We start from the raw sequence: 11,752 nt of genomic DNA, 5'->3' as shown, positions 1-11,752 counted from the left end.
AAGCATCCATGGGCAAGATACTGAACCCCAAACTGCTCCTGATGTGCTGGTCGGCACCTTGCATGGCAGCCACCGCCATCAGTGTATGAACTATGCGCTCATTTGGAATTGCTGGTCAAATAAACAAGCTCTTGCCCCGGTCCAGGCCGGGTTAAACTCATCGGTTTTCACTGTCAACTTTACGCCTCAGGGTCAAGAAAAGTACAGAGCCCTTTACTACTTGTGGTTTTCAAAAGCTACCAAGCGAAGTCGAAATTGCGTCACATGAGAAAGTGTTGATTTGGGAAAAATACCTGAGTCATACATATCCTGCCTGACCAGAATACAGATAAGGATGGAGCAAGATGGTTTTACCGGTAAGGAAACACCGACGGACATTTTTCACCATATTCTAATGTTGTATTGAGCAAACGACCAAATGATTGAAGGGACAGTTCTGCCCACCCTCCGTCCTCCATCATAATAAAAACATTTCTGGAGCTTCACAGCATTCTCCTTAACAACAGATGTAGACGTAGGAACCTGCAACAAAACAACCTAAAAAAAACATAAAACGTCTTCATACACTCAATCTCCGGAAGCCCCCAGATCCCAGGTTGGTCTTAAAAGATGTTATTTAAACTCCAGATGTGCACTGGAGCTCGTGCACCCTCTTCAGATGGCAGCTACAGGGAAGGTATCTGCTTTAAAAGGGTGTAAATAATGTGTTTTCATATCAGTCTGGGTTGCCGGGAGGCTTCAGGATTAAGCTGAACGAGCTGTGAGGAGCCACAAATACTTCAGCCGTTTAGAAAGATGCTGCAGGACTTCTTTTGCTGTGAAGCTCCATAAATGTTTTGTGGAGCTTCACCAGACTTTCCATGAGGTGAGTAGATAATGGCTGAACCTTCATTTTTTTTGGGTGAGCTCATCCTTTCATGGAGAAAATAATCAGCGGTTTAATCGAGAATGAAAGTTGCAGCCCCGACGTGAGCGTTATCTGTAGTTTACATCATTTGTTATAAATGAGATTTTTGTGCTTCAGTATGATCATTAATATAAAACCAGCTCAGCTGTTTTGGATACTGAAACACACTTTATCAGAGTCTGACAGCGGAGTAGAGAAAGTCCTCAGTGAGGGTGTAAAGTGCCGTGGATTGGCCGGCATACCCTGATTCCTCTAATCTGTCCAAATAAACACTCGGCCTCCCTCCCCCAGGTTCCAGGGGTTATCTCAGAAACCCTCCACTGCTCCCCCCCTGCCCAGACTCCTGCAGCAGCCTTTAACATAGCCCAGCCTGCATTTGCATCACAGGCAACACAGGATACACACTCACACACACAGGCACACACTGGTATCCACTCAATCATATCGCAAAACTGGAGTCGGAGTGAGGAAACAGAATGTCAGGGAAGGAAGCGCCGAAGCCAGTGGGAAAGCAGAATTCGCCTCGAGTCTGCAGAGCTCCTTTCTGAGCCTGTTCCACCAGAGGTCTGAGGGAGACGTTCGGACTCAGAACAGGAGAAAATATCTGATGATAGTTTTGGAAATCGGCCAGGAAAACGAAAGGAGAAGGTATTAGATTTATTTGAGTAGCAGAGAAACCTCAACCTACATTTGGATACCACCCTCGAGGATCTGGATTTTCACGGAGAGAAGACGTCCATCAGGAGGAAATTCTTCACATTCTCTTTGTCTCTGACCGCTCACCGCTCCACAGGTCTCTCAGAGTCCCATCCTCTGCTGCCTCTGACACATCAGACCGTGAGTACAGCAAACTTTCACATTTCTTATTTCAATCGAACCATCTTAAAGATCGAGAATAAAACTTTACCTGACCCTGAAGAAAGTTTACCTCAAGAACATTTTTGAAGAAACGAGTTTGGAAGTAGTTTTGAATTTCTGACGTTAATCAATCAACTAACGGGAAGTGTTTGATAATGACATCATCGAAAGGGAAGCTGCTCGCTGATTGAATGAAAGAAAGACTCAAACAGAACCGCTTCAAAATGACAGAAGTCTTTTAAAAAGATGGTTTGTCGGCGTCGGGACTGTTGGAGAACCGATCTATGAGAATGTCTTGAAGAAAAATAAGAATAGTTTGACTTACAAACTAGAAGTATCTGCATTCCAAACAATAAAAAGTTCTCTGATGGGTTCATACATCCTCTCTGTGACACTGTTCACGCTTAAAGGTTGAATATAATATCATGCAATGTCCATGAACACTGTCTGAGAGCAGACTTTTCTATTTATGGAGCATAACAAGTGAGCTAATGATGGACGGGAGGGGTGGTGCAAATTTAGTGACCTGTGATTTACTTAAAATGACGCTGACAGGCGGAAACTCAATGAAAGATTGCTTGTAAAACACGTGTTCACATGATGCTCTGCAGAACAACAGTAGCCGCGGACACAAAAGGGGGAAACGGTGGAAATGAATCATTTTCTCGTCACTTTAAATGTTGCTCTGTAACAAATGTTGCTTTTAAAAAAAAAAAATCAGCATTCTGACATTGTTCTGATTCTCGTATCAGCGCTAAGTGGAATTTTTTTGTTCCTTCAGTTTTCCAGTTGATCCTGACTCATTGTTCTGGGTGGTGGTGGTGCTGGAGTCTGGAGGTGGGGCCAGCGGGAGCCCATTTCCTCACACTTAGCGCCATGAAGTTATCTTTGTTGACTTTCCACACCTTTCACCACATTATTTAAGACGCTCTGCCCTTAATGGATTAACATACTTGGAGCTTTTTCCGTGTTTTTTGGTGGTTGGACTGGAGAAATCAGGGGCATTTCAGCGCAACAGCAAATAGAGTAGATCATTTTGTGGATGTGGTTTTTCAACATCAGATACTTAAAATACTTGGCACAGTCAGATAAATATACATCATCTCACTGTGCAGACTTCCCCCGGTCCTAACTGCTGGGTTAGAATAATAGATTCTGACAGATTGTGTTTTCCTCCCCTGCAGCATAAACCGCAAAGAACATGAGTCTGTCACGGAACGGCACGCTGGAGAAGACAATCTCCGAGCGGGGCTCCCCGTCCAGAGCGGGGTCAGGGGTCGTGGTGCCGCCGCCGTACTCTCTCGGGAGCAGCGAGGCCGCCGACAGCCCCCTGGAGCTGAGGGGCTCTCTGGACTGCTGGGCCTGCTCCGTCCTGGTCACTGCACAGAACATGATCATCGCGCTGATCAACGCCACGCTGGCCAGCATCGTGTTCGGCGTCATACTCACCCCTGCCCTCGTCATGATCATATTCGGCTTCCTCTGCCACTCCACGGTAAGATCTCCACTGGAAACATCTCCTGGTTTTTTTTCTTCTTTTTCTGAATGACACGAGTGTGGAGAGAAGTAGCTGGTCAGACTGAGTCCTGTGCCCCACTTCCCTTTTGCACTAACAGGAAATGATGTCGACTGTCAATCAAACTGGGAATTCGGGGTGGGGGGTGAAAAAGCCACAGTTATGTTATTCCAGAGATCTGATACTGTTTTCCAAGATCTTAGCAGATCTTTCTGGAGCTGAATTTTAATTTTTTGCAGCTGTGACAAAGCTTCTTTGGTTCTTTTGTGCAATGGATTGTGGGGGAGATAGTGTACAGCAACTGCATATAGTAAAAAGGCCAGACAACATTTAATACATGCTAACTTTTAAGTTGAACTCCCCCTCTTCCTCTCCAGGTGCAGCCCCACGGAACCTCCCTGTACTGCTCAGACCTGCTGGATGACACCGGCTGCGTGGCTCTGCTGGTCGTGGGCTTCCTGCTGCTCACCCCCCTGCTGGTCCTGGCCCTCGCCGCCTTCTGCCGCCTGGCCCGACACCTCCAGCTGGGCATGTGTTTCATCCCCTACAGCCGGGCCGTCTACAAGAACCTGCCCGCCTCGCGCCAGCGGCGGGGCGGCTCAGGAGGCTGCTGCGGCCAGCAGGGAGGCTCAGAGAGGGAGGGGAAGGGAAGCGTGTGGGTGTAGGAGAGGAGGGGAGGATTTTTTTTTATTATTATTATTATTTTAAAGCAAATTTCCACTGTATTTCTTTTTTCTAAAGCCATTGTAAAAATCCATCACATTTCATCATCTATAGTCATCATCATGTCTAGGAGTCAATATTGCATTTTTTTTGTGTACAATTTCAATGTTTTGAATGTGTTTTTTAACTTTTTTTTTTTTTTTTTTACAATTAAGTGTCACTGTATCTGTTAAAACGTTGTGTGTTACACCTGTAAGAGAAAAAGGTGACATAAATAGAGTGAATGGGTAACATGCCAAGTTACAGTAAGTTTGTGGATATAGACTGTATGCATGTAAAGGTGCAACATTTATGGAACCACCGTTTCCTCAGCGTTTCTTCGTGGTGCTTATCGATAATCTCACGTCCAAACTAGTCACAGCTATCAGTTTTCATGCCAACATCTAAATGACTGTTCACATGGAGCTGCACATGCGCTGTCTGGTTCATGAGTTCTCTCGCCTCTTTATTCACACCAGCTGTATGAGTCCTACTCAGGAGCAGCATGCAGAGATGACAGCTTCACGGTAACAGTTTCATCATCACTTCCACACATCAGAGATAAATTATAATAAAGTACTTGATGTATTATTCATATAACTTTTTTTTTTTTTTTTCCGAGAATGTGTTCTTTTAACCTAAACTTAGAGGAGTTTGGATACATACATTGCCCTCTGGTGGTGACTTGTAGGAATTGCATATATATATTTTATATTCCAAATTACACAATGCAGTTTAGCAAATCCACAGGTCTTGATGTTGAATGTACTTAAATAAAGATGTCAGTCTTTTTTAACGTATTTTGAAATGATAAATACATGAATAGATCTCGTTTGTGATGAATGTTTTTATTCCGCCGCTCCAGAGCAGTAAAGCTGAGATAAAAGACGGTTTGAGGATCTTCAGGCTTAATGACAAAAACTCTAAAAACTGACACACTCCTAGATTCATATTCATTTTACTGGTCTGTCTTAGAACATTCATTTGTTTACCATCATTATTCAACATCCATAGCTCATAAGGAGCAGGTTTTACTGCAGTACTGTTCATTTTAACCACACTCAGCTACATTAAATTCACTAGAGGTACATTAAGGAAGAATAGATGAGATTTGATTTATTTTGATATCATCCCCTGGTGTGTCTCTTCTCTCTCAGTTGCTCCTGTGTGTTCCTCCCTCTCTGGGTTTTCCTCACCTGTCCTTTTCCCCTCCTCACTCACCTCACCTGATCCTGATCCCCTCGTTAGTGTGTCTGCGTATTCAGTCTGCGTTCTCCCTGCAGTCGTCTGTTGATAAGTACTTTGTTTTTGTCTGTATTTTGTTCAGCTCTGGCATTTAACTGCTGCCAGGGTGAATCTCAGGTTAATGAGCCACACTTATGTTAATTAAAACTTTAAATTGATAGGTGGGCTAATTTGGAGGCCTTTTAAAGGTGCACTATGTAATTTTGGAGAGGAAATTTACATCTTCGAACGGACTAAATAAACAAACTATCTTAGCTTTCATCATTGAATAAACTGAATAAACAAACTGACCTTGACAGACAACATAGTTTCATACTGTTTTACTTTGTTTATATGTGGCGGACCCTGCCACCTTTCTAGCTTCACACAGGGACCATATTTTCCTCTGAAAGCTTCTTTATTCCGTCATGGAGAAAACAAAAAAAAAAAACTTTTGTGTTTGTATTATTACCTCATGAATGTTGTAAATACCAAAATTCTGAGTTTGACTTTCTTCTCCAGAACTATTTAGTGCTTCTTTAAAGCGTAAACGTATTGTTCTCGTTTTCCTCAATTAAATTTAAGAGCAAACATTCCGGGATTTAAGACTTGAAATCTCAACGTTGGACCTCATTGGTGGTGGTCGACTCACGTCACAGGATTTTAAATCTTGACCATCACTCTCCACATCCACCAGGTGGCATCAGAGACAGAGATGAGACGGAAGTGAGCGCTGACAAGTCATAAATAAATATACTGTCAAACCATTTGAAAGAGATATAAAACCTTTATTCATATATAAATTACAAACAAAAAGGTTGGCATGTGCTTGAATAACTTCCTTTAAAATGGTGGGTTAAAACGTTTACTGATATATTTTCTTTTTTAACTGTAATATTGTGCTTTTTTAGTAGATCTGTATTTTCACATTGTAACGTCCGGATTCATGTGTGTTTTGATATGTGATCTGAATGTCCTGGTCGGCTCGGGAACCTGGAAGTTAACAGGGCTGGTTGCTGATATTCGTTAATAGTCTGTGATGTGGGGCTTTGTATGGAGCTGTGAATGCACCGGGCTGCAGGGTGCCACGTCCTTCTTCATCCACTTGGCCCATGATGATGTAGTTGATGCCTATTGGAACAGAAACATGAGCACAAAGATTGATCAGTGTTATAAAGAGTATCTGAAAAAAAAATGGAAATGCTAACACTGTGGGGTACGCGTGTGTCCAAGGTGGTCGTACCTCTACGGAACAGCGGGCACTTCTTGCACTGCGACACCAGCTTGACCGACATGGTCTCTCCGACTTGCGTGATCGTGAGTCGGCCGGCTTTGTAAGCCTTAATGAGGGAGACGTTTACATTAAGGGTGCCTCGGGGCCCCGGGGAGAGGGAGGTCACCTTGCCAGTTAGCACTTGAAAACAAAAAAAAGGAAGAAGGGTTCAATCAAAAAGACACAACTTTGGATTACTTGTTCTGAAAGTGATCGTCAGGAGACTCACCGAATTCACTGGCGCAGTAAGCGCTCTTGATGGTTCCTTCTCTTTTACAGGCTTTGGCGCACAGAGGATTTTGAGCCACTAGAAACATAAAAAAAAAAAATGCACATTAGTTCTACAGCTTCTGCTTTAAAACACTGGGAACAGTGTGAATATAGCTGCACCCACCGGGCCTCTTTCCATTCGTGACAGGCGGCCTTCTGTCCTGGCCTGTGGTGCCCTGTCCGCGGTTTCTCGTGGGCTTCATGGGTTTGGGTCTCGCAGTGGGAACGTATTTGGTGGTGGTGGGTGGCTTCGTGGTGGTGGCGACCGGTTTGACTGCAGGCCTTGGGGGGATGTACCTCGTGCCGGATGACGGTATCTGAGAGCCACGTGGGACGCCGACGTAGCTGGCGAGGAAGCCGTCGGATGTCACGCTCAGGTCAGACACAAACTGGACCAGCAGCACATTGCCGGTGGTTAGAATGGGCCTGGACAGGAGACGGGTAGAGGTGTGAAGTTAATGGTAGGACAAAACTACACATTGTCCCTTTTTAAAAGACCGACAAACATCTTTAGAGACACCTGCCACTCACTCTGGAGCCTGATCGCCACAGTATTTTCCAATCAGGCGCGAGTCGTCTCTCTCGCCTCCATTAAAGAACGCCACGTAGTCAAAGCGGCAGTAGACGTCGGCCTCCAGGACGAACTTATCAAACGTCACCTGGATTACCTGGTGCACCAATCAGAAAAAATATGACACGAAATGATCACTTGCTGTGTGTAAAAAGGCTTTGGAGAACATTATATTTTCCTTCTAAGAGAGAGAGTGTGTCGCCAACCATATCAGGCTCCACCATGATGAGCCAGGAGCAGCTGATGCCCGGTGGGTATTTCTTGTCGGGCCAGTTGGGCGTCTTGATCTCTCCCTGTTCCTTGGTTATCTTCCCCCCGCAGATCTGATTGGCTGAGACAAGTCAAACAATGAATGAAGATAAACAGCACAAGTATGCAAAGAAACTGATTTGTCCTACAACTCCAGGATACTTGAGTTGACTCATGTTGGGTCAAAAGATCACACAAAGAGAAATGCATTAATGAGCAAAATGAATAAACAAGATCTGGCCCAGATTTGGTTCTGATTTAATTCAGTTGGCTCTTAGCTGACATGTAGCCTGTTGTGGGTCGGATCTGGCAAACGAGAGTGGACCGCCCACATGGATCACATTAATGTGTCTGGTACAATTTTGCTATCTGGAGCACAACATCAGTTATTATGTCTTGTTGTTTGTTCTTTCTCATTTTCATGCATTTCATTCTTCTGTTGTAGCAGAAAGTTGAGATTTGACAGGAAATGTCAGGAGAAAGAACAAAGTTTCCCAGCTGAATTCATAGCAGGGACGTCATGATTCATCGTTGGCACGTTAAAGGGAAATTCCAGTATTTTTTAAACCTTTTTTAGACCCTATATTTAGATGTTTTGGTGTGAAATTGAATCAGTCTGGTAGATTGCTCAGCTGTCATGGCTGCAGTGTTATTCTTTGTTATCCATTAAAAGCTTGTTTGTTTTTTTTCCGCTGACAACATCGCTGCTAACTGAGGCGATATGTTGGACCAGTTCTACAACATTTGTACAGGAGAATACACCATTTAAACAACAAAACATACAAATACATGGCTCAGGATTAAAAATACCAGAATCCCCCCTTTAACCTACAGGTCAACAGGGTGCTCCCATGTATAAATTACTTAAAAAGCAAAGTCATTATCAGCAAAGAATATATCTGTGATATTTCCTTAAAGGTTGCTTAGTACTTTAATATACTGTAAACATAAGAAAAGGTAGGAAGAAAACTGTGTTTCATTAACTGAACAAGATATCAAGATGGAGTCTTATGTTTGATGCAGATCCCCTCTCAGCAGAAACTGCTCCATGTGGTTTGCTTGATGCATTTTTGAGTATCAACTGTACGGGCTCATTAACATTCAAAGATTAAGGGAGAGAAATGCCGCAAAATGTATCAGCGAGGTTGCGAGCTGAGCTGCTGGGGAGCAAGATTCAATCGACTTTTGTAAAAACAGCGGCTGGCGAGTTGAGGGAAAGCAAAGCTGTTTCCCCTCAAATGACTTCCTTGTTCTCTCCTTGTTGTTTCTCGTTTGGCAGCCTGCCTTTTGGTTTCTTGAAAAGCATGAAGGTTTTTGGAAGCGTCAGTGCAAGTTATCACGTTGGTATTCAACCTTACTGCAGGATTGGAATAAACCATGCAGTCTTGAAAGTCATCAGCATATGTTTAGTAAAACAAACACGGGGAGGTGCAGGTTATGTGAAGTTTGCTTATAAACACTGCAGTGACGTAAAGAGCGCCAATTGTTTACAAGATGGCCTGAAATAACCGGCACCACTTTCAAATAAAACATCATTTATAAGGGTTAAAAAATAATTTAATTCAGTTGAGGAAACTCCCGTTGGTTACTACACTTCATGGTGGTGGTGTAATTTGTATATTTGTACACATGATAAAACATAAATAAAGCAAAGAAACCCTCGTAACTGTGACCACATTACCATCCACATATGGTTCCGCTCCACTGTAGTGGGCCACAAAGCCTCTGCCCTGCGTCTCCCCGTCAGTCACCATCTCCAGCATCATGGTATTTGTGGTGGAGATGAGAGAGCCGGGCCGGAATGTTCCACAAAATCGACCTAGTTTCTGCACCAAGTTGGAGTGGCCGTTGTAAACATCCAGATAGTCGTAGCGGCACTGTGAATCGGCCTCCAGGTCAAAAATGCGGAAGGAGAGCGTGATCACCTTTCCTTCTGGGACCTGGGTGGAAAAAAACCAGAGGGATTGTACGTGAGTCAGCCATGAGAGGATGAGCGAGGACAGAGTCAGCATCCAGACATGCTGCTGGGGTGAGTGACTCACGGTGATCCGCCAGGTGCATTTGCTGTTGGGTTTGTAGAAGCTCGGGAATCCTTCACTGCCAACAAAGTCTGAGTCTGCCACCAGGTCCCCTCCACAGTGGAACACCGGCCTGTGGGAGACAACGGGGAGAGACTGGTGGGAGTGGACACTGTAGCTCTGTGAGACAATACAACTGAGTTAGTCCACCGAGACGCTCTCGAGTATTTCGCCCGGCTTCCTTTTCTTGGCCACTGGTGTATTATATGATCTACTGGAGGAAGTGAGCGTGCTGTAAATAATTTTTCATTGGTCAGACCACAAGTTATTAACCGCCTTCAACTGGGTGTCGATACAAATTCTTTGCCTGCGTTTGATTTCCCCAATTAAAAATCTGTAATTGGATCTACAATGAAAGCAATTAAGTAACACTCAAACCAGCCATCTAGTTATTTGTGGTAATTCAGCTCTGCAGCAAGCACATACGTTTATATGAAGATCTATCCAGCTATCATTTCACAATTTGTTGGTTCATTTATGTGTTTTACTTATTTGCATGGTTATCAACTCATAAATGTTTTTAGATCTATTGGATATTGGACACTTTGGGCTTCTGTAGACAAGAAGTGGCTTTACGGTAGTTATATATTTTCTTCTCTTACTCAAATATCAGCAGTGAACTTTCAGAGATTGATCGTCAAAAGCCTTTAACTTTTTGTTGACACCTCTGACAGAATATTATGAGGAGTTCAGTGATGTCACCAGGGACCTGACATGAGCTCGGACTGGGTTCTGGTGTTGTAATCCTAATCCACTCCAGATCCTGAAAGCACTGATGGGCAAGATTTCCTTTAGTGATTTCACATCTTACTAACTGCTCATTGTTAGATATTACAGTAAGAAACAGCTCACAGCAGAAGAATGTGTCTGGACGGGTGCCATGGTTGAAAAGTGTCCGCCACTGCTTGGTCATAAAAAAATGAAAAAAGATTTTTAGTTCCATTTTTTCAGTCATAGCTGGGGAATACATTTTACAGCTGGGAAAAAAAATATGCTGACCTCGTAGTTATTCTGCTACTGACTGTAATAAATTATATTGCTCCAGACACACAGAGAATTTGCTGAAGGTCTCATTTCACGAAGGGGGAAAATTTCCTATTTCAGACTCTTTTTTTTGCCAGCAGTGATGCAAAAGACTAACTTTCATCCTCTGGAACAAACAGGAAGATGCCTGAACTTAAATCACATTTTATTGTCATCGTCTGTTTGTGGTGTCCAGGGAGAGACGTGTATGTTTTTGTTATTTTCTATATTTCACGATAAAGAAAGAAACGCTTTTTTTCCCCCCTCCAATGTGAGGACGTAAACAGAACGAAAAACGGTTCCTGACAAACAAACAACAGACTCAGACAGCAGAACCCCAGCGAAGTCAGACGCCCGCCGATCAGAGCCAAGATGTCCGGAGTCGGAGCCAAGTCGCTGTGATCCGACCCCACAGGCAGAACCAAAAGCAGCAACATCTGGCTGAGCCGGTGACTGCAGACTCAGCACGCCTCACATCATGAGCCAAGAAAAAGCAACGGGACAACTCTGTGCCCAATCAAACAGCGAGGTGGAAAGAATTTACTTACAGAGGCAGGAAAGTATTCAACGTTTTCTCGCCCTAAAGTCACAGGCTCTTGTGAAATAAGGCGGATTTTTGTTAAAACTCATGACTCCTGACCTCTACAAAGTCAGTCATTTCAGTAGGACACATTTCTCAAACACACACACACACACACACATTCTCCTCACACTCACCTGGTGTAATTGGTCTGTTGAGCCTTGGTCCATCCTAAACTCAGGGACAGGAACAAGGAGAGACCCCAGATGGAGCCCACATGCATCATGTTGCAGCTTGCACACAAAGCAGACTGTTGCAGGAAAAAGGGGGGACTGGTAGCAGGAGGCGAGAGGTGTATGACTGGTGGGGGGGAGGCGGAGGGTGGGCGGAGAGACTGGATGAGCGGGGAGGAATCAGACGGACGAGAGAGTTCTAGAACGGATCAGGAGACGGACGGAGATGCTGAGAGGACAGCGGTGATGACAAAGAGCGATGGGGGGGATGACGTGAGCTGGGAGGGAAAGAGGGAGGAGAAGGGGTTGTTTTTTTTCTAATTAGAGC

At 44.1% G+C, this 11,752-nt stretch overlaps 2 protein-coding genes across 3 annotated transcripts; one reads left to right on the top strand and one right to left on the bottom strand.

Annotated features, from left to right (window-relative positions):
* Nucleotides 1-1,247: 1,247 nt before the first annotated feature.
* On the top strand, nt 1,248-4,815 carry tmem88a (transmembrane protein 88 a). Its single transcript, XM_037118438.1, has 3 exons — nt 1,248-1,744; nt 2,950-3,260; nt 3,659-4,815. The coding sequence occupies exons 2-3, from the start codon at nt 2,967-2,969 to the stop codon at nt 3,944-3,946; spliced, it is 582 nt and encodes a 193-aa protein (XP_036974333.1). The 5' UTR covers nt 1,248-1,744; nt 2,950-2,966; the 3' UTR covers nt 3,947-4,815.
* Nucleotides 4,816-5,974: 1,159 nt separating this feature from the next.
* Nucleotides 5,975-11,556, bottom strand: pcolcea (procollagen C-endopeptidase enhancer a). 2 transcript variants are annotated; one of them, XM_037120737.1, is made up of 9 exons: nt 11,389-11,556; nt 9,613-9,721; nt 9,252-9,510; nt 7,528-7,652; nt 7,282-7,418; nt 6,875-7,176; nt 6,710-6,787; nt 6,451-6,621; nt 5,975-6,338 (listed from the first exon to the last, which is right to left on the bottom strand). In XM_037120737.1, the coding sequence occupies exons 1-9, from the start codon at nt 11,475-11,477 to the stop codon at nt 6,208-6,210; spliced, it is 1,401 nt and encodes a 466-aa protein (XP_036976632.1). In that variant the 5' UTR covers nt 11,478-11,556; the 3' UTR covers nt 5,975-6,207. The 2 variants fall into 2 exon arrangements, with proteins under 2 accessions (XP_036976632.1, XP_036976633.1); XM_037120738.1 differs by lacking the exon at nt 11,389-11,556 and adding an exon at nt 10,501-10,545 and having other exon boundaries at nt 9,613-9,768.
* Nucleotides 11,557-11,752: the final 196 nt, after the last annotated feature.

The sequence above is a fragment of the Acanthopagrus latus genome, chromosome 13, assembly GCF_904848185.1.
Source record: "Acanthopagrus latus isolate v.2019 chromosome 13, fAcaLat1.1, whole genome shotgun sequence".
NCBI classification, from domain to species: domain Eukaryota; kingdom Metazoa; phylum Chordata; class Actinopteri; order Spariformes; family Sparidae; genus Acanthopagrus; species Acanthopagrus latus.
Note: the sequence above shows the minus strand (reverse complement) of the source record. Positions and strands in the feature narration are given on the sequence as shown.

Coding starts and splice junctions, on each gene's coding strand:
- pcolcea (XM_037120737.1), bottom strand. CDS start 11,477: ATGATGCATGTGGGCTCCATCTGGGGTCTCTCCTTGTTCCTGTCCCTG. Junction 9,722..11,388: donor CAACAGACCAATTACACCAG/GTGAGTGTGAGG, acceptor TGTCTCCCACAG/GCCGGTGTTCCACTGTGGAG. Junction 6,622..6,709: donor TTACTGCGCCAGTGAATTCG/GTGAGTCTCCTG, acceptor TTTGTTTTCAAG/TGCTAACTGGCAAGGTGACC.
- tmem88a (XM_037118438.1), top strand. CDS start 2,967: ATGAGTCTGTCACGGAACGGCACGCTGGAGAAGACAATCTCCGAGCGG. Junction 3,261..3,658: donor GCTTCCTCTGCCACTCCACG/GTAAGATCTCCA, acceptor CTTCCTCTCCAG/GTGCAGCCCCACGGAACCTC.